The sequence below is a fragment of the Oryctolagus cuniculus genome, chromosome 12 (assembly GCF_051225735.1).
Source record: "Oryctolagus cuniculus isolate XC-2025 breed Fujian yellow rabbit chromosome 12, ASM5122573v1, whole genome shotgun sequence".
Lineage (NCBI taxonomy): Eukaryota > Metazoa > Chordata > Mammalia > Lagomorpha > Leporidae > Oryctolagus > Oryctolagus cuniculus.
Genome location: NC_142878.1, coordinates 98142403 through 98165261, shown reverse-complemented (window position 1 = coordinate 98165261; position 22859 = coordinate 98142403). Strand labels below are relative to the sequence as shown.

Below are 22859 nucleotides of genomic sequence, written 5' to 3'. Positions count from 1 at the left end.
CAATCACAGGAAGAATCACACTGTCTAGTGACTTGAATAAATTTGATTGCCAATATTAAACTCACTCTAGAGCCTCGTCAACAGAACTATTCCTTCTCTGCTTTGTTTAACTAAACCACCTAATGCAACGGCAGGGCTGAAACAACAGGTCAGTAAAGTCACCAACAAGCCCAAAACACTCCAAAAAGTCAAAGAAATATCCAACATTTGTTGGAGAAAGTGCCAGAAGGCTAGAGGAAGAGACTATCAACAAAAGACTAGAAGAAAAGGACAACCAACACAGTCAAAAGGTCACAAAACAAGTAACAAAGAATGACTCCTGTGTATTCTATTTTAGTTGATGAAGGAGAAATGTATTAGGGGCTCATTTGATCTGATAAATTAATGACTACAATAATGGTTATGATTTATTAAGCAAGACACAGTGCTAAGTGTTCTACATACATTATGTCTTCTAATCCTTAGAAAAACCTTGTGAAAGAGAGTAACTCTGTCTTATAAATGAGCAGCTGAAACACAGATTACATAACTTGCTCAAGGTCACACAGTTCATGAATGGCAGAGTCAGAATCTGAATTCAGCTCTAAGACTCATGACACCACACTACAGTACATGACTTAAAACCTGACTTAAACCACAGTTTCTATGTGCATAGGTTTTTTAAGATTTATTTATTTACTTGAAAGGCAGAGAGAGGCAGAGGCAGAGAGAGAGAGAAAGAGACAAAGTCTTCCATCTGCTCATTCACTCCCCGGTTGGTAGCAACGGCAGAAGCCAGCAGCTTCTTCTGGATCTTGCACGCAGGTGCAGGGACCCAAGCACTGGACCATCTTCTACTGCTTTTCCAGGCCATAGCAGAGAGCTAGATCAGAAGTGGAGCAGTCGGGACTCGAAACGACACCCATATGGGTTGCCGGCACTGTAGACAGCAGCTTTACCCACTATGCTACAGTGCCAGCCCTTGTACATAGGTTAACAAGGTATCAGTGTGGGGAGCAACTCAGACTAGACTAAGTTACTGGAATTAAGACTTATTCTATGCATCTGCTCTCCCACAATATGGCGCTGGGAGAGGAGTAAACAACTTTTACACAGCTGCCTCTCGCCAATTTGATTGACTGAGCTGCAGGAGCTGATCTTGCTCCTAATTGGAGGAGAGCAGCATGCTCGGCGTGTGGGTAGCAGAGTTGGGATTGGTGGAAGAGGACTATAAAGGAGGAGAGAGACAACATGCACCAGGAACATCCAGATAACATCTGAGCAGCCCCCAAGAGAGCCGGCCGGCGGTGTGCCGCTCCCCCGCGGAAGTGGGGAAAGTGGCAGGGGGAGCCGCCCCTCCATGGAGGTGGAAGGATCGGCAGCCAACCCGGGAAGGACCAGCAGCAAACCCGGGGAGGGCTGAGCAGACAAAAGAACAGCGCAGGGTCCTGTGTCGTTCCTCCGCGAAGAGGGGGAGCGACAATCAGTATGTGCTAATATGAAGTAACGTCTAAGATACAGTAAGTCTAAACAGGTAAGTGTGCTCCAGTCACACTCTAGTATACTACCAGGTGTATAAGACAAAGGACTGGAGGGAATACACATAGAATAACCAACATTTCCGAGACTGGAACAGTGGCAGCCTTAAATAAAGGCAACTGTGGGTTTGAGAATCCGCAAAGTACATACTTTTACTACTGCATTTTGCTATGGTAAGAATTTAACCAACTCATGTCATTTTTCATAAATAAATACATAATAAAATAACTGCTAAAACCAAGATCCTGTAATGAAAAGACACTTTGGCAGCCTCTGCTCACAAAATCTGAACAATCTAAAGAACAAAGGAATGCCCATTTTAATCCAGCATCCTTTTTAGATGTCTTCATCATCAACACTGCTCACATCCTAAGTATGGACCAAACCAGCTTCTACCCATGGAAAGGAAAAGGCTGTTCCTATGACCCCAGAGAAGACATTGCAGAAACCTAGACAGAGGCGTGGAAAGAAGAAAGGCCACTCTAACATAGTCAACAAAGCAGAGAGGAATGGGTAGAGGACAGACCCAGGGAAATATGGTCACTGAACAAAGCTAACATTTAGAAATTAATAAGGAAGATGAAGCATGGAACCATCTAAGCAAGGTTAGGACATGGAATTTTCCAGATGCAAACAAAACCCCTAACACTTGAAGACTAATTTCATCTGTTGAAATGAATGATACTCTTGAAGAGGGGTGGGAATTTGGGAGGGAGGGAGGGAGGGTGGAGGGAAGAATCATGTTACTAAATTTGTACTTATGAAATGCATGAAGTTTATATATGTAAAATAAAGAAGTTGCTGTGAAAAAAATCATTTCTCTACTCACCTTTTAGAACTGCTGTAATTTTATGTTCATTCAAAATTGTTGGCAATGCTTATTAGTGCCCTCCCCACCCATTTTTAAAAGGTCTGAATACTATTTGCTTAAAGAGCAGAAACTCTGGACAGTTTAAGCATAAAGAGGGAATTCACTGGAAAACAAACTTCAGTAAAAACCTAACATCCAAACCTCAGTATAGACAAGAACCAGACCAGCTCCAGGCTATAGGGATTTGTAGAGCTCCATAGAAACAAGGCAAGTCATGAAGGGCAGAGATGGCCAGTGGGTCCCCGACATGTGTTAGTGCACTCTCAGAAACTGGTCTATTGTAGTGAGTCAGGTGCCACCCAGTAGTTGCCTACTACACTACAGCATTCACAAAAAAATGCTCTAATTTACATTTGTATATTTAAAAAACTCAAATACTCTACATACTAAATTCATGAACATTTAAATTCAAAAATTTTCACTTACAACTACATGTTTCAAATATTACTGTGCATACCACCATAAAAAAAGTCAATGTACTACATAGATTCCATATCAGAGTTGTTATTGGGAGAATCTGACAGTAGAATCATAAAGATTAAACAGCACTAACCAGAAATCAATGGTACAAATATGTTTATCAATTCATCTTTCAAAGGAATTTTTTGTTCTTACAATGAGCCTGTAACTTAAGAAACGGCATGGCATGCCTTTTTCAAATACATGAACAAAATAAGGCCCCAAACAATAATTTAAGTTCAAACAGAATTTAATTTAAGCTCAAATAGAAAACAAGCACTAAAATCCAATGTCCACTCACATGCTCTCAGGATGAACCAATTAACTCCTTAATTCCCGATTCCTCCTAAAATCCACTAACACCACATTGCATTCAATTTTAATTGCTTTCATAATTTAAAAAGGTTACAAATGTTTACTGTTTGAAACAGACTATTGAAAAAGAAAAGAATATTCCTCCCCCTCTACAACACAGAGATAACTGTGTCAAGCAGGCTGGCCTACTCCTTCAACCATACTCATTACACTATAAAAAAACAAGTAATTTCTTACTTGCTGTTTACCTAATGTTATATCCCCATTACTTTGTTTTTCTGAGATTTTACATCATTCCTTCTTTAAAAAGCAACAGATGCTCATCAAAGAAGATCAGAAAACAGAGACAAATAAAAGGAAAGACCCACAATCCTACTCACCAAGAGGCAACTGCCATCTCAATGTTCTGGCTCCAGATCCTTTTCCACTGTACAGAGGCACTTCAAAAGTTCATGGAAAATCAAATTTAAAAGATGAGCTCTTTGACACAAAGAAAATGAGAAATCCATGCAGTTTTTTCATAGTATACATTTTCCATGAACATCTCCAAGACCTCTCATATATGCTGAACACTTTTCGTGTCAACTGGAGCCACTCTACAGCACCCTTCCTAAAACCTACACAGTACTGTAGTCCTCATACATGCTATATGATCCACTAAAAAAGCAGCCAGAAAGATTCAGATCCTCTTCATTTTGGCCAGGATCACCTGGTGTTGACTGGAACACAAGAGACAGAGGACTCAAGCCAACCCTGCCTATACCATAAAAGCAAAATCACAGAGCAGGTTAGGTCGCCCAATGTGTCCTCACTAACTGATTTGGGATAATTTATTCACATGCCAAATGAGGTTGGCATTGTTTTTTAAAAATCTCTTTTGTTGCCAAGGGTATCTAAAATGAAACTCAGTTTATTCATCCAAGAAACAAAAACTTTGAAGGCCAAGTACTTGGGAATTTTTTTCTAAGTTTTAGTCACAGCTAATAAATGCTAAATTTTTTATGTGCTGTGAAGAATTTATCTACATAGAAGCATACCACACCTTGTTTCATGCTTCTGGTTGCACAGAAAACAGCAGTTAGAAATGTAGACAATTTTTGACGAACTGTAATCCTCCACATTAGACATAAGTAACTTTCAAAGTTAAGGAGTTGTTGGTGAGCAACCATTAGCCAACTAAATATCAAGTGACCTCATCAATGAAAATGACTGCATTCTCAACTGTCCTTAACTCTCAAGCACTAAGGTTATCTTAACCATGTACTTTTCCATGTATATGCTGCTTTGAATTGTTGCTAAAAATACCTTATCCTTTTGGCATTTAAAGTAGCTGAAAGCCAAGAAGACCCAAGTTTTGTCTTCCCCTATCCATGGCAGCAAAACCCCAGTTCAGAATGTAACTTGAAATTCACTGCCTAAACATGGAGGGCTTGATGTTTGGCACCTGTTCAGCAAGAATCCTATTATATAAGCACCAAGTTCAAGTCCTCTGGCTCAGTCTTTCTTCCTCTTTCATCTCTGTTCTCCGAATCGCTGCACCTCAAGCAGGGCCTGCTACTTCTACCCCATTCATGTCCCAAAAGCTGATCTCTCAGACTCTCTGTGGCTTTAAAGCTTCCACCTCACCCCAACCCCTCCACCAGCCAGGGTGAACTGCACTGCAGTATCTAAGTATCAGTGCATCTCTGCCCTAATCAAATGTAAGCCCCATGAAGTAACAAACAATTTTATTTATCATTATGCTTTTACTGCCTTATACACCTTACTTGCTAAAGCAAACTGAATTACCTATGCTCTCCTTAATTGACAAAAACCACACTTATCATGTATACTATGTTGTTTTGAAATAAATATACACTGCAGAATGGCTAAAGTCAATTACAATGCCCAGTAGTTCACAAACTTTTTTGTAGCAGGAACACTTAGAATCCACCATCAGCAAATTACAAGAACAAAATACACTGTCATTTCCTACAGTCACCTGCCGATGCAGACATCCACTGTCCTCAGGTGTTTGTTTCCTAGTGTTGCACCTACGCTGTGTCTAGGCTTGACTTTGTTTCAATCCTGCTTGATGTTCACTACGCTTCTGGACCCTAAGAACTCGGGCCTTGCAATGAATGTGAAAGATTTCTCACCCATTTATCTCTAATAGTTCCTCCCCTACTCCCTACTTCTGGAAATTCACAGAAGGTAATACTGAACCTCTCATTCTAAAGTTCATGAGCTTTAACTTCTCATTTTCCATTCTTTATTCCTCAGTACTGTATTCCAAGCAGTCTGATCCAATCTCCTTTAAAATCAATAGTTTTCTCTTCAATTATATCTACTCAACTATTTAACCTGCCCATTGAGGTTACTTTTTAAAATTTAATGACTATAATTTCCATTTCTAAGAATTCAATTTGGTTCTTTTCCATGTTCTTTTTCTCATCTGCACTCTTTCACTGGGGTCTTCCCTCTTATCTCCAATCATTTTAAATAAATAATCTCTTTCACATGTCCTAGCATCTCTACCTACTGAAGTACTAATTATCCTATTGATACTCTGCTCTCTTTCACAGTAATTCACTTCATTGTGTGGCTGGACAGTTGTGTACTGTGAGCTCAGCTTCGGCATGAGCTGTTTCTTCAGTAGACACAATGACCTGGCTCTGCAGGACAGCATCACAGTTCCTTCTAAGGGCTCTACTAGTGTCCACAGTTGTGGGCTAGGTTCTGTGCTAATTTCTCAGCTTGACGGTTAGATTTTAAGAAACTGTGGATTTGAACTCACTCCCATTGTGAGCTGCAGCTTTGGAATTTAGATGTCTTGTTGGTTTACTGTTTATTATTAATCCCAATTACCACCAGCCCTGAAGGACAAGGTTCTCTGCACTTTCTCAGACTAGCAGTCAAGTTGTTCTCAGCCTTCTCTCACAGATGCAACAGCCCACCATGAGTCTGTGCTGAAGGACCTCCACTCCACCCTCCTACTGTATGCAGGCCTCACACCTCCTCTGCTCCTTCAAGAGACCCTCCAGACCAAGATGTGGCACTTGTACCCTCCCAGCTGTCAGTTTTCACCTCTGGCACAAGTCAAGCTCGCAAATGCTTCGGACTATTGTTGCTATATTTTGTCAGCAATTTCGGTGCTTATAGGAGAGTAAGATGGGCAGTCTCCATATGAGCTGTGTTGGCAATGTCGCTGGAAGCCTCCAGTAGTTAGAACATACGAAGCTGGAACATTAACTTCAGAGAATTGTGATGATTACTTCCATTTTGCCAATGACAATGGCCTACATTTTTTTCAGCCTTGACAACAACTTTCAAATTTGGGGTAAAAAAAAATTCCCAAGACATACTAAAATCATTTTGTCACTATTTCAAATGCCTGTCTACTCATTTAATAATTCTAATTCATCTTATATCTCACTCCTAGAATTTTAGTGAAATCAGAAGACTGGAAAAGATCACCATTTCCCATCTAATCAATGAATCCAATGGTCTTTTTAGTACTCATCTCATTCACCTCTCTGCAGCAATATTTTTTGATCATTCCAGTTTTTCTATTCCAACACTACCTCATTTTTTCTTTACTGTTCAATTTATTTTTTTAAGATTTATTTATTTATTTGAAAGGCAGAGTTGGAGGGAGGGAGGGAGGGAGGGAGAGAGAGAGAGAGGGGTCTTCCATCTGCTTGTTCACTCCCCAGATGGTAGCAACAGCAGAAGCCAGGAGCTTCTGCCAAATCTCCTACGGGGGTGCAGGGGCCCAAGCACTGGGCCATCTTCTACTGATTTCCCAGGACACAGCAGAGAGCTGGATTGGAAGTGGAGCAGCTGGGACTCAACCATCGCCCATGTGGGATACCAGCACTGAAGGCGGTGGCTTAGCCCACTCCACCACAGCACCAGCCCCGGTCATATATTTGTTATCGCTATGTTATCAATCACTTCCTAATATATGCCCTTAACTCTCCCCTCTATAATTCTTCCAGTAAACCATAATCAGATTAATATTCCTATAATCTCTCTCCTTATATGAAGCATTCACATTCTCCATCTCCAATACAGTGACTCATTATTCACTAATACTATGAGAAGACATTTTGTGGATTTCTTGCCACCAACGTGTAAACAGTAACACCACCTCACAAGTACTAACTGCATACTATGTACTTGATAAGGTGCGAAACACCTCACCTGTTATCAGTTGATCCTCACAATACCTGTATGAAGAAGGTTCAACTACTACACAATTCTTCAGGGATGAGGAAAATAAAGCGCGAAGATTAAGTAGCCAACTCAAGAAAACACAGCTAGCAAGAGGCTGAGTCAGTTTTATGTTATACCAAGTCCAGCCTCTTAAACAGTGTATATTATCTCCACAAGCACTTGTACCCAAAGCCCCTACCCTTCCTGTGATTGTAAAAACCATCCATCCAAACAGCCTCTTTTTTTTTTTATTATTTTTATTTTTTAACAGGCAGAGTGGACAGTGAGAGAGAGAGAGAGAGAAAGGTCTTCCTTTGCCGTTGGTTCACCCTCCAATGGCCGCCGCGGCCAGCGCGCTGCAGCCGGCGCACCGTGCTGATCCGAAATCAGGAGCCAGGTACTTCTCCTGGTCTCCCATGGGGTGCAGGGCCCAAGCACTTGGGCCATCCTCCACTGCACTCCCTGGCCACAGCAGAGAGCTGGCCTGGAAGAGGGGCAACCGGGACAGAATCCGGTGCCCCGACCGGGACTAGAACCCGGTGTGCCGGCACCGCAAGGCGGAGGATTAGCCCAGTGAGCCACGGCGCCAGCCCCAAACAGCCTCTTAAAAGCTCTGCCTGGTTTCTTCTACAGGGACCTCACACTAATGCACTCAAAACCAAAATCAGGATCACACTGCCCATGCTGTGGTGGTCCAATCACAGTGAAAAACTTACTAACCAACCAGTCATGCAAGTCAGAAACCAGAAATCACTCTTATTTTCTCACTCACCTACATCTGCAACCTATGACCAAATTCTGACCATCTTCTTCCTCTCTAACCTCTATGGCATCCACCTTCCTCCAGCCCAAGAACCACCCTTGCCCAGCTGCTACAGCCTAACTCATCTGCATTCTCATTTCTTTTTTTTATTTTTATATTAATTTTAATTAATTTTTTAACAGGTTAACATGATTTGTATTTACAGGTCTAAGAACATAATGATATTCCCTTTTTTTTTTAACTTTTATTTAATGAATATAAATTTCCAAAGTACGGCTTATGGATTACAATGGCTTCCCCCCCATAACGTCCCTCCCACCCGCAACCCTCCCCTTTCCCATCCCCTCTCCCCTTCCATTCACATGAGGATTCATTTTCGATTCTCTTTATATACAGAAGATCAGTTTAGTACACATTAAGATTTCAACAGTTTGCTCCCACACAGAAACATAAAGTGAAAAATAATTGATGATTTTTAACCCATTCTCCACTGTGCAAAACAAACCAAAAAAGCACATCCTCCCCAAAAGATGATTTAAAAATACAAATCTTATTTTTTCATCAATTTGAGACTCAAAATCATAGCTTTAAGTCCATCTTTATTCCAGAGTCTGAAACTATAGGAATGCAAGTATTGGTGACATCTGGGTTTCAGTAACAAAGCAATTTGCAGTGAGCCAAAAATGATGCCAGGACAGAAAGAGGAGCAAACTGAGAGATGATGACTAAAAGGACAGCACCTGAGGTTTTCAGCACTTGGCTCCAGTGACTCCTGAAGCAGAGCAGAAACCTAAACCTGCCCACATTTCAAGGTATTTTTCTCATTACACTGTGATACCCCAGGACCCTTCCAGAAAAACCCTTTTTCTCTAAAGTAGTTCAGACTAAGTTTCTAGCTTGCAACCAAGATTCTTTGCTAAGAAAAAGGCTTTGAAAGAACTATGGTAACACACTTATAGTATACCTACAAAGCAAAAACTGAAATTCCACATAAAGTAAAAAATACCTTTGCCTAGCATATATATACATACAGTCTATGTTTGTAAACTCATGCACCTCTTCCATTTAAAGATGTTACATAAAATGCTTTAGGTCAAGCCCATGCTTTCCTTTATGTTCTCCAAACCATCACAGTAAGGGCTGGATGAAATCTGGAAAAAAAAAAAAAAATCAGGGGCAGGCATTTGCCCTTCCAGTTAAGACACCTGTGTCCCTATTAGAGTACTGGGGCTCAATGCTCAGCTCTGGCTCCAGAGCCCAGCTTCTGCTAATCCAAATCCTAGAAGTAGCAATGATGGCTCAAGTAATTGGGTCCCTGCCACTCACACGCGAGACCCAGATCAAGTTCCTGGTGGCCGTAGCTCAGTAGGCTAATTCTCCGCCTTGCGGCGCCGGCACACCGGGTTCTAGTCCCGGTCAGGGTGCCAGATTCTGTCCAGGTTGCCCCTCTTCCAGGCCAGCTCTCTGCTGTGGCCCGGGAGTGCAGTGGAGGATGGCCCAAGTGCTTGGGCCCTGCACCCCATGGGAGACCAGGAGAAGTACCTGGCTCTTGCCTTTGGATAGGCGCGGTGCGCCGGCCGCAGCATGCCGACCGCGGCGGCTATTGGAGGGTGAACCAATGGCAAAGGAAGACCTTTGTCTCTCTCTCACTGTCCACTCTGTCAAAAAAAAAAAAAAAAAAAAAAAGTTCCTGGTGGCTGGTTTCAGTCTTGGTCCAAACACAGCAGGTATCTGAAGACTGAACAGTAGATTGGAGCACAAGCTGTCTCTCCCTGCCTCTCAAATTTAAAGTACTAACAATTTACATCAGAAGTAAAAGCATAACTATACAATACAAATCAGGGCCCGCATTGTGGCAAAGCGGTAATGCCACTGCCTGCAGTGCTGGCATCCCATATGGGTGCTAGTTCAAGTCAAAGCTGTTCCACTTCTGATCCAGTTCTCTGCTGTGGAGGATGGCAGACCTGAGAAGGCAGTAGAGGATGGCCCAAGTCCTTGGGCCCCTGTACCCACGTGAGAGACCCGGACAAAGATCCTGGCTCCGGGCTTCAGATCAGCACAGCTCCATCTGTTGCAGCCGGTAGGGGAGTGAACCAGCAGCGAATGGCAGGTAGGTATCTCTCTCTCTCTCTCTCTCTGCCCCTCTCTGTTCAACTGACTTTCAAATAAATAATCATTTAAACAAATACACATCATGTTATGTCCCTGTTTCTTTGGGTACAGCCCACACAACACAGCATAAATGCCAACTCTATCTAGGTGACTGATCCTTCCCCACCATCCTCTTTCCTAGTTGTGATATTGCATCATCAAGTATTATAAACTCATCTTGTTCTTAACCAAAAATTTTACCTATTGCATAAATATGTTGTAAAGTAGTGTGCCACAGAAGAAACAATGGAGTTGTGGAAACCACAGATTATATTCTATGCGAAGACTTTTTCTGTTGCCATCTGGTGGTTTGTATATAAAATCAACACTGACTTCCATCGTACAGAGGGGCTTGGTCACACACTATCTTGTTCTTTCTGCATCATCTCCAACATCTAGGGAGAAGTCAAGGCAGAACTGAACCTCACTCTGAAAAAAAACCCTGACAATCAGAAACATACCACAAATAAATTTATGACTACATTGAAAAAAAAAAAAAACAAACCCACAGACACTACCACCCCTGGAAGTGACCACCTTGTGTAAATGTGACTAGGTTACAACAATGACATAAAAAAAAATTCCTTATTTCATGTCTGAAATACTCAGATTTCTTGGGGTACTCAAGTTCCCATCCCCAATTATTATCAATAGTCACAGAGACAATAGTAGGATTCATATTCCTCCCCTAGGCCACCACAGTCACTCTTTGGTTACTTCCCCATATTCTTTTCTTGAAAACATCACCTGTGTTAAATCAAACTTACAGAGCACTGCAAATCTCACATGCTAAAGAATCAAATCCAGAATACAGAGTTCAGAAAAAGCAGCACACCACTGCACCAAAACCTGATTTTTTTTCTGCATCATAATATGAGTTCCAGGGTCTAGCCCATTTTCTAAAGCTCACATCTGCAAAGACTACTCGATTAAAAATCATAATATTTTTTAAAATATAACAAAGCCAAAAACATCAAGAAGTACCTTCTTAGCCCCATTCAACAAGCTAATCTCCAAAGATCAGTAAATAAATAAATCATATCAGTTGTCAAGAAACTGGATTGATAGCTGTATCTTCACTAGATATTGCCTGAGCATTAGTGTCAACTAAGCCTATTAAAGTGAAAAATAATTCTTGTGTTAATTTTAAGGACTCTCTGCTTTACTAAAAGTCCATAATGAAGACAATTAAGCCAAAACAACATGAGGTTGAGCACAGAAAACTCAAACACCAACTACTAATCTCTTTCATTACTTATGGTCACTGTCCAGTAAACAGCAACACTTACAACCAATTCCTATCCCATATCTTGTTATATCTCTCAGAGCATCAATTACCTTTGGTAGGTTTCTATTAATCTCATTACTCTTTCTTCTTCTGACCACTTAGATAAATTTTCTTAAAATAAGATGCTTATTTAATTCTCCAAATTTACAGCTTACATTGATAAATTATGCCACTACTTTGCTTTAGAGAACCTAAAATTTTGAGCATGAACCATTGTAAGGCTAGAGTAAGTGCATCATGTGTTAGCAGCATCTCAGGAGAAATGCTGTCTTCAACACTGAACATACCTGGCAAACTAAAATGAAGAGAGTTAAATTCCAGGGACTAAGACATATGGAATTACAGAATCCCCAAAGAGGAGACACACTTAGAGAGTCTGGTGAGGGCAGAAAGGATGTGACAACATACAGAAGATCAGAGAATCAGAGCAGAACAGATTTGAACAGTGAGTCTAACCGCCTCCCTCTTTATAGACGAGCAAACAGAGCGAGAGAGGCTACCCGACTTGCTCACACTGCAAGGCAGTCACAGACGAAATAAAACCAGAGCTACCGGCGCTTAGCCCAATGCCTTCTCCATTCACTACATCGTGTTTCTAGGAAAGCTTTATTAAAAATATTCTCATTCCCACAATAACCACAGGGGAATGGGGCCAGCCTAATGCAATGAGTCTCTGGCTTTAGAACTGTCAGGAAGCCAGATCACCTAAATACCAACACAGCAAATGCATAAACAGATTCCTGAAGCAATGATCCCAAATATTTGTGGGTGTGTATGTTTGGATACAGTAAAACTAGTGTTAATATAATGAAGTTCCAAGATTAATTGCAATAAACTTCTTCACAACAGGTCTCAGGTATGGTCAAACTATGATGGATTTGCATTTCAGGAATTCACTAAAAATTTTAACTGTAATTTCTATGTGCCACCAGAGGATGGCAGAAGGTGCCACTTGCAGGCTCAACTAACCGTATATTCTCCCTCAGGATTATGGGTACAGTTGTTCATGACTTTTTAATTGGGAAGTGTACAAATTCAGGGGAAACTAAGAAAATGTGTTACAGAACCACTGAAGTCAAATCAGAATAAAAGGACTACATGAACTAAGATACTCACCTACATTACACACAATGTATCATTGTATACCAAGAGTATTTAAACAATAAAACTGAAATCAACAGTATTGCATTTTCTAACCTAAGTGTTCCTCTTCTTCATACTATCCCTTTCACCCAGATTTTCATTCCCACCCTCTGCTTTCATGAATTGGACTTCAAGGGCCTACTTTCAGAATTCCTATTTTCTAAGTTGCTTAGAGAAACTGAAGCCATGAGCCATCACAATCCAGCTTGTTTCCTCCTGCTGCTATGTGCATTCCCTTCTCTATGTGTAGTCAGGCAATATCCCTAGTCTCCCGGCTCCTGGACACCTTGAGGAAGGACAGAGAGCAAGCAGAATGACACTGCCTGCCACAGACCAACGCCATCTCACACACCCCATCCTAGGCAGCAAAAACCACCCAAGGGCTCCTCAAAAAGCCCATGGCTATGGGTATGGTGAAAAAAAATGCATGAATTTCACAACTTTTCTGGCCAACATACTTCCATTTTTTCCAGGAATTTTTTGAAGTGCCCTTGTACAAGGCAGTTGGTACATTTAACTAGAAAGACTTATCATTCATCACTTAATTACCCATTTAACTTGCAGTCTTTCCACTTTGTTTCACCTAAATATTTGAGAGCACAGGAAGCTTCCTGGATGTACAGGGTGATAATGGCTATTACTGGATTTGCAAGGCCAACAAGGTAGCCAACAACCACCTGTTAAATATGCAACAGCCCAAGCAAGGTAGCCTGGGACTCCTAGAAACTCAAGTTAAAGTTGTGAGGGGAAGGGGCCAGGGATAAGAGGAAGAGGGGCAACGAATCACTTGTCGATTCACAGAAGGCAGTGCGGGCTCAAAGGAAACCAGACTTGCAGTGACCTCGATTAACACTGTGCTGTAATTTCCCCAGCAAACAACTGACAGAAAAGCCTAATTAGGAGACCACCCAGGGCTGGGAACTGACTTAACACAGTGATCCTGGCCACAGGAAAGCATGCTAGGGTGGCAGAGAACCCAGAGATTATGAGATCAACCATCACAAGAATAAAAATGTAACAAGAGAGACAAGAATCACTTGTCAAACTTCTAAAAAATGCCCAATTCTGAGAGTCAACAGACCTCAAGTGGAGCTCAAATTTTCAATTATTTTTAGGATTTCACCGGTGACTATGATGCATGCTCCAGATGAGCACCCAAGTAGGAGCTCAGCAGTCTGCACAGGAATAAACAGAACTCGCAGCTTAAAAGCAAGTAGCTCAGAGAGATCATGAACCTGGGACAGGTGTTAGTAAAGACAGGTTTAAGGTCCATAAGCTGCTGGAATGACTTGGGGGATGACTGGACGCCCAGGACAATGTCTGAAGGAAAACTGAATCCTGTGATCTCACTTAAAGGCTAAGCGCTGCGGTTCTTAGACTTGGCTACACATTCTAATCAGCTGGAGAGCCTGGCTCTCTCGACACCCAGGTCAAACCTCAAATCCATTCAACAAAGTCTGGAAGAGAGATGGAGGCGCAACACTGAAAGCTCCCAAGTGCTTCCAATGTGCACCCACGCTTGAGAAACACCAGCTTAGAGAGTTCTGGGGAAATCAGCAGACTGGAGTGAGGAGAAACAAAGCAGTGCACATCAGCGGTTCTGAAACTCAAGTGTATGCCACAATTCCAGAGAAAGCAAGCTGCAGCTCAAGTTAGCACAGAAGGAGGTGGTCCCTTAAAGTTTTACCAATCCCCCAGGGAGCCGGTGGGTGGGGGAGAGTGTGTGCTCCAAGTTTGATAACCACTGGCCTCAGAGACTGGAAACAACTGCAGGGAGAAACTGCATGCTATGAACAACCAGGGACCGTAACTGACAAGAGCACTCCTATCCCTCTGGGACTGATGAGTACAAACTCCATCTATGATGTGTCCTGAAAACCACCAGAACCAATACATCAGCAGTCAAGCTAAAGGTACCACTGACCACATGCGATACTTAGGATCCATCCTTCTCCCAAGCCACTCCTATCTTCTCAGCAGAAAGTATAAAGAGAGTGTGTATTGCCACCTGCCTTTCAGAGTTAAAGATTTGGCTTTCTAAGTATCTAGAAAAGTCACAAGCAATTAAATAATCACCAATAATCTGTGTGCAACTCCTTATTACCATGTAGAACAGAGTTACTCCAGAACATTAAAAAGGTGGTTTTTGTTTTTGTTTTTGGTAAGATCTGAACTGCCTCCAGGGTCAACAATATCTTCTTTTGCAACTTCTGCTGATTATATGTAACTTATACTGATAAAGGATGCATTTATTCTCCCCCAGGATGATATGACCCAGCCTACCCAATAGCTTCACCTCGCTACATAGTAACAACATGGTGCTTATGACCAGTTGCAACTTACTGGTAACTACCCCATTTAGAATATTACATTGTATCTGATAAGATTCAAGAGATCACACTCCTTGCATATGACCGGCTCATCATCCCATCAGAAATCGCTATAGCAGCACCAGAATTTTCATTTTCAAGATACATGAGCTTTTGTCAAACGGTGACATCTCCTCTGTAATATGAATTTTCAATATGATATAAAAAATGATGGATATATTACACATTTCACAGAGCACAGAGAACAGAAACCTGTCAATGAATTTAAAATTTGTGACAATCTATTTGAAATTCTACACTAAAAGATCTGTACACTTTTACAAACCATATAAATGTAAAACAGATACCAATGTTTTTACTGACAAGGAATAAAATATTCCTCCCTAAGAAAGTTTAGCAGTTGCCTTAGTATTTTAATTAACGTATTTTCATTCATTTTTCAGCTGTAAAAATACTTCAAACAGCCTTCAGAGTGCCAATGACCAAAACTTTACATCCATGTAATAAACTTCAAAACAAAGCCACCGATTTTCCCCACTGTTTCAATCTGTGCACATCTTCAAACACATAAATGCAAATATCTTACTGTAAAGTGCAAGTCACTTTTTTTTTAAAAAAAGTCACTTTTTAAAAGAAACTCAATAATAAAACACCATTTCTATTCTAAAGGTCAAATCAAGTGATTTCAATTTCTTCAGTTAAACCTGGCTTCTCTGGCAATCCAGATCCCATTTTACAAAATGACTTAACAGACGCCTTGCTTCCAGACTAAGATATTAAACAAGAAGCACAAATAGAAATGAAAACTGTACAACTAATGCTGGAGTTAAATTGAGCATAAGCAGGACGTTTTGTTTTCACGTAGTAAGACCTCACGGAACCCATTATGAACCCCTGGGGGAGGCACAATTCAGATACTATTAGATAAGCAGTTTAAAAATGTTGAGTTCGCTTCTAAACTGTGGCATGCGGGCTTTGAATTCGGACCCTCAACATGCTGGTGCGTTTGAACCCTTTCCTGTGCAGTAAGCTAAATCATCCGCACGTGACGCAGAACTGGAGTTCAAGGCTGTCCCACGTCAGTCAGCCTCCGAGCACCCAGTTCCTCACCGCGATGGCTTTCCAGGATACAGCTAATGAACACAGCCCAAAGTTAATAGGACTAGCGCTGCCAACAGCAGAAGAGCCTGGCTAACCTACAGACCTCATCCGAAATGGGTGGTATGTCGGCGGCTGTTTCTCCCCCACCGCCTCTTGTAAGACAGCGAACTGCAGTGGACAGGGTGCCGGCCGAGGGGCGGGCGAAGGGCTCGGGCCGGCCGGGGACAGCTCCTTTCACGGAGACCCCTCCTCGCCGTGCCAGAGGTCATCTGGAACCGGCAGCTCGCCGCTTCCTATTGCAGTGATCACCCCTGTGTTCCAAACCGAGGCCCACGGGGCGAGGGAAACAAAGCCAAGCCGCACAGCTGTGGGCACGGAAAGTTTTGCTCCACCGACCGCTCGGTCCCACCTGGGGGTCGGGCTCGGGGCAGGCGGGCGCTGCGGGAGGCCGGGGTTGCCCGGGAGGGGGGCGCCCTGCAGCTGGCGCGGCTGCACCTGACGCTGGTGGGGGGGTGGGGGTCGGGGGTCCGCGGGGGCGAGCCCCGCACCGCCGCCCAGACTCCGCGGGGGCACAGAGCGACGCCCGTCCAGCGGCTCCAGCTCGGCGCGCTGGGTCGGACTCGGGCAGCCTCTCCAGGAGCGGGTGCCTGGGGCTCCCCCCCTTGCAAGGCTTTCCTTTTGCAGGGTGGGCTTCGAGGCGCTCCCCTGCCCCTCCTCCGCCCCGGGTGGGTCTAGCGGGCACCCCGCGCGCCGCAGTCCTGGCCCGGCGGCTCGCGGGGGGCGGCAGGGGACACCGCGCACCCGCGCTCGCGAAGTTCGCCGCGCTGCACCCCGAAGCGGCGCGCGACCTCCGCAGCCCGCCCCCGGGGCGGCGCCCGTCTCCCCGGAGCCCACTCCCGGCCCCGGCCCGCGCCTACCTTGAGCCAGCGCCCGCAGCAAGTGCAGCTGGAGCAGCAGCAGCGCCCACCGCCCGCGGCCCGGGCTGAACTTTGCCGCCCGCCGCCCGGCGGTGCCTGGCGCCGCGCGGGGTCCCGGGCGCTCGCGGCCGAGGCGGGGGCCCGGCCAGGACCCCGCGCGCTCCGGGGGCGGCGGGCCGCCGGCGGTCACCGAGGGCCGGGCACCCCGGACCATGCCGAGGAGCTGCCCCCCGGAGCGCCACGCCGCACCGGACGGCCGGGACGGCCCCGGGTGGACGCGGCGCCCAGCGCCGAGGGGCGGCGTCCCGGGTGCCCGCGAGAGGGGCGCGGCGGGGGTCGAGCGAGGCGGAGGAGAAGTTGTCAGCGGGGGCAGCGCTCGTCGCGACGCCCGGAGTTCCGGGGCGACCGCCGCCGCCGCCAGGCCGGAACGCGGGGCTCCGCCGCGCTGTCCGAGAGGGGCCAGCCGGGCGCTGAGGCACCGCCGCCGCCGCCGCCCCCACCCGGCGCTGAGGAGAAAGTGCGCCCGCCCGCGCGCCGGCTCTCGCCCTCCGCCGCCGCCGCCGCCGCTCCCCATTCACAGCCCGGCCGCACGCGCCGCCCGCGCCCGCCGCCCGCCGCTGATTGGCCGAGGGAGGCGGCTCCGCTCCCGGGACCCGCCCCCACGGCCCTCGCTTGTTTTCAAACTCGACGCGCCCGCCCGCCTGCAATTTCGCGCCGGCAGCGGCGCTGGACTCGGGCGACTTCCCGCGCCGGCTGCGCCCCCTAGGGACCCGCGGCGGGGACTGCAGGCGGCGCGTCTACGGCACGCGCTCCCCACGGCCGGGCGCGCGGGCAGGGCGGCGCCGCCCGTCCGAGCCCCGTGGCGGAGCGGGCGCCCAGGTGCGGCACGTGCAGGTGTGGCGGGCCTCGCAGACCTGCGGGAGCGGCGGGCGGGTGGGTTCGCCGCTGCGAGCGCCCTGGGAGCCGCCCTGCTCCCCGCCCGGGGCTCTGCGCTTGGGGCGCAGTGGAAGGGGGCGTGGGGGTTCCGCGCCAAGTTGCCGTAATTGCAAACGAGAAACGGGCGCCATCGGTTTCCTAAACGCTAGGGACAAAAGGCACCGTTTGGTTCAAAGCCGCCGCCTGCTCAGAGGAGTGGACATGGCTTCGTAGAGGCGTCCAAGGTCATGTTTGTCCTGGGGGCCGGCAGCACAGGCCGCCTCCGCCGCTCCCGGGTCTGGAGTAAGGGTCCGTCATGGGAGGGGTTTCTCAGCGCCCGCCAGGGCGGGCCGGCCGCCCGGCGAGCATGTGGTAAGCATTAGCCGAGTTTATGGGGTGAAGTAAGCGCTCCGGAGCGGAGAGGCCCGCGCGTGGCGGGAGGAGGGCTGGAGGGTGACACCCAGCCTGCTGCTGCTGGGAGTCGGCCGGGAGGAGCCCGGGGGCACGTGATGGTGACCGGGTGAGATCACCCAGTGGGGAAGGGCCAGGGGCCCGGGTGTGCGCCCCGAGAGACAGCCGCGTCTGGTGGGGTCCGCATCTGGACCCCGGGCGGGAGAGTGGGGAGCAGCAGGCCAAGGAGTCGGAGCCTGCAGAGCACCTGTGGGTGCTGGCCAGCATGGGGCAACCGAGACCCGGGGCAGCTGCCACGTGGAGGAGGCAGACGTGGGACCAGGTGGGACCCCCTCGACCTGCCCCTTGCCCCCTTCCGACGCCGTGCTAGAAGGGACACACACACACACACACACCAAAAAAAGGCAGGCACAGATGGATGCTCTGTTCTCTGACAACATCGTGGAGCTTCGAAACGGGCTGTGTCTTCCCGCCTTGCTGTCCTCAGATGAGACGGGGGCACGGGTGGGCTGTCGTTTGTTTGTCGGTATTGCCGGCAGCCCTGAGCTACTCAGTGGGCTCTCTGTGGGCCAGCCCTGAGCAGTGGCGCCGTCTCACTGCCTGTGTGTGAGAGGTGCTGGCAGGAGAAACCTCAGCCTTAACCAAGTGGCATGACCTGCCCAAGGTCAGCAGGTCCCCTCCCCCCGCTGCCCAGTCTCCATTGCTCTGAGCACCTCTGCTTTGCTGTGAGACTGAGGTTTGGGCTACACCCCTGGAGCAGATCGGGGCTTTGAGGTCTTCCTACTTGTGACCTTGGGACAGTTGTTGACTCCATTGCTGCCCAGAGTGAAGGACACTCCCCATCTCCCGGGGTTGTTGCAGGAAAGGGAGCTAACACACTCCATAAATGCTGCTTTTCCATCCCCTCCCTCGTGCCGGTGTGGCCTTGCTAGAGCCACTGGTTGTGTTCGGTCAGCAGCCCTATGTCCATGAGTGTGCTTTCGAATCGGAGCTGGAGCCCGTATCCCCAGCCGTACAGTGCCGGCATGAGCAGGGCTCGGGCCACTTCTTGGCTTCAGGACCCTGCAGAAGTGCCCGGAGCCTCGTTTGCTGTGATGTATTCTGCAGTTAGCCAAAAGCTTTGTGGAAACTTGCTTGGAGATTGGAAAGCCCAGGCGGTGCAGGGGTGGTTGTAAGAGATGGATGACGTCACTGCTCCTAGAGAAAGTCCAGGGACCCCTCTGGGAAATTCTTATTCCAAATCTTCCCGCGGAGCAAGGCTCTATTATCATCTCCGTTCTGCAGTTGAAGAAGTCGAGCCAAGAAAGTTTAATAGATGCAAAACAACTGTGTTAGAGCCAGGACCAGAATCCACCTCTCCTGAGCCCCTGTCCTCAGACTGTGTTGCTGCTTCCAGATTCATTAGGTCATTATAGGGGGAGGGGCAGCTTAAATGACAGCTGTTCCTTCTTAAAAAAAAAAAAAAAAACCTGCTTCTGTCCAAAAGGCCAATTAATCTCTAACTCAATTTTTTTAAAAAAGATTTATTGGACATGCAGAAGGACAGAGAGAGAGCAAGCACCTGCATCCATTGGGTCACTCTCCCAGTGGCTACAATAGCCAGGGCTGGGCCAGGCTAAAGCCAAGAGCCAGGAACTCCATCCAGGCAGCAGGGACCCAAGAACCTGGTTCGTTTTCTGCGGCTGTCTCTGCATCGGCAGGGAGCTGGACTGTGGGCAGAGCAGCAGGGAATCAAACCAGCAGTCAGATAGGGGAGGCGAGCATCGAAAGTGGCAGCTTAACCCTCTGCACCTCCATACTGGCCCCTCAACTTAATTCTACCCAGCCTAACAAGAAGACCCGAGAAGAGGACGTGTTATGCTTGCACGTTGGCCTTGGAAAGTCTTTAGTGGGATGTTCTACAAGGCTAGGAGGCACAGGGATGTTACTCCAGGAAAGCGGACATATTTTTCTTTTCGAAAGAAAAAAAAAAAAAAAAAAGACCTGTGGCTGTCCACAGCAAGCAGTTAGGATTCTCTCTGCTTTAAAAAGAGAGAGGAGAGAGTTTTCAAAACTTATGATAATTTCCGGGGAATCAGAGTGGTCCCTGAGCCCACGGGTGCTGGCCTGACAATCAGCCTCACCTGGGAGCCCGTGAGCAAGGCAGCCTGGACCTCCCGCATCATACCTGCATTTAGCAAGTCTCCAGGTGATTCCTGTGTAAGTCCAGTCTCCTGGGAATGTAATGTGAGGACTGGAACCCTCGCTCGTGTTCTCCTCCTCTCTGCACTCATTTCTCTTTGGCTTCCTTCTGTGTTCTCTCCTCCCTCTTATGGGCCAGGAGATAAAAAGGAAACTTCCAAAAATGATAGGATTTTAATTTTATTTTTCGATTTTAAAAGGAAAGCTTGCAACTTCCTAGAACATCAACAGTTCAGCTGTATATATATTACAGATCAGAGGCATCTTTGTGTCCGTGTGGAAAAAACAACTAGAGAAAGCAGTACTATTTTGCCATATAGGTAGCTTTTATACATCAATGGGAAAAACACAAGCAAGGCCCATGGAATGACAAACAGAGTACAGGAACAGGCACATCTCAGAGAAATACAAAGGAAAATAAACATTTGAAGAGACACAAAGAAATGGATCCCAAACATGAAAAGACCCAAGCAATAGGGCCAATAAAAAATGTGAACAGACAATGGCCAGAGCTGCAGAGGGTTTGTGGAGATGCACTCATGTATTCTTGGTGAATATATAAATTAAACAGCCATGCTGGAGTTGCTAAATTTTAAATAGGTATTGTCTTTGATTCTCACAAAGGCATAAAGACAGTACAGTACATAGAGCAGATTTAATGAGTATTAAAAGAATAGTTAGAAACATTGATAAATATTTGCTCTATGGAGGTATTTTTTTATAAAATCAACAAGTTAAACAGGTAAGTATTGTCTTATAAAAGAGCATGTCTATAATGTGGAATAATCCTTTTTTTTTTCTTAGAGCATAGATGTCAAATTCAAAACAGGATTTCCTTCAGGGGACATAGAATTACATGCTTTTCTTTTGCTTTTTAAATTTCCAAGTTTGTTTTTTATAATGAAGATAAACTAATAAAGCTTATTTTTAAAAAGCAGATGTTGAGCAGAAAGAAGTCCTTTCTTACCTATACCTCATTAAGAAACATCCCCAATGGGTTCTCAGTGCTTCTGAGAAAAATAATCCCCAACCCTCAGAGGCCAAGTTACAACAAGAACTTGTCCACCAGGGATGCTGTGCCCTTCCGTGTGCCAATCACGCCCCACCACTGCACATGCAGGGCAAGCCTGAGAGCGGTCCCTGGGCCCTGTCCCCCGAGAACTCTCCCGACTGGAGGCCTCAGCCCTTCACTCAGATCCCTGCCAACTGCTAAGCCCAGCCTCAGCCGCACCTTTGTTCCGTTGCCTGGCAACCCATTAATGAGCCTCCAGGTGCTGCCTTTGAGCCCTAATGGGGCATGTGCTCTGGTTACCTTAGAGCCCAACTAGTTTCCTGAAAATATTTTCAGAAGCTAAAATCTCATAAAATACCGTTAAGGAAGCTATGGAGAAGAGAGGTACAGAACTTTACGGCACCTCCGGTTTTCTTTGAAAGTATCCCTCACCCTCAGGCACCTTGATGTTGCAGGAAGCGGGGGTTCGTAACCCCTGACAAGCAGCCACAGGTGCCTCCCCCGGGCGGCATGAATCAGGAAGTCAGGTGGGAGCCCAGCCTGCGGTTTCACAAGGCCCCCAGGTGATTCTGTGGCAAGTTCAAAAGCCATTGGCAGGTAGTCATCCCTCCCATCCCTGCTTTTCAGCCAGTGAACACTCAATTAGCACCAGCCCCAGTGCTAGGCAATAGAGAAACAGCAATTGTGTGATAAGCAAAGGCTCCAAAGGGAATACTGCATAAGGGAGGTAGTATTCCAGAAGTAACATCTAAACGGAGACACAAGGGTGGACAGAGGCTGTTCCAGGCGGAGGGAACAGCACGTGCAAAGCCAAGTTTGAAACTCAGCTTGAGAACAGTGGAGAACCAAGAGGGTTTTCAATACAGGGATTGTGCAATGAAAAATGCTTTCAGACATAATCATTCAGGCCATGCCATGGATCGAGATGGGGCAAGACTGGAAGCCAGGAGACCTGCTAGGAGACCATGGGAGCAATTTAAACAGGAAATAACAGCGGCTGGGACGGGGGAGAGGCGACAGGCTAAGGAGCTCTGAGCTAAGGGGGCATCCAGGCTGGCAGCCTGTTTTCTGGCTTGGGAGGTTGGGGGAATGTCCATCTGGTTTCCAAAGAGAGGGAACACAGGTGGAGATGCAGAGTTGGTGGGAGGTTTGGATTTGAACTTCCTAACCGTGATGCACCGCTGGGGCATCACTTGCAGATAAGACGTCACCTACGGATGTTTAGTGGATGCCGAATGGCAGAAACAGAGGAAATGACTTCAAGGCATCTGCAGCCAGTGTCAGGAC

At 46.5% G+C, this 22859-nt stretch overlaps 1 protein-coding gene across 5 annotated transcripts in view; it reads right to left on the bottom strand.

Moving 5' to 3' along the window:
* Positions 1–17641, bottom strand: part of LOC138848072 (uncharacterized) — a 287172-nt gene extending 269531 nt beyond the window's left edge. For 4 of the 5 annotated variants that reach the window (XR_016218331.1, XM_089310672.1, XM_089310674.1 and 1 more), the window contains exon 1: positions 17054–17641. Coding sequence is in view for 3 of the 5 variants with exons in the window: in XM_089310672.1 (XP_089166798.1) it covers positions 17054–17627 (574 nt within the window). In the remaining 2 variants the exon portion in view is untranslated. Of the gene's footprint in view, positions 1–16239; positions 16496–17053 lie in introns of those variants that run through there. The other variant, XR_016218332.1, reaches the window with a different exon arrangement.
* Positions 17642–22859: the final 5218 nt, after the last annotated feature.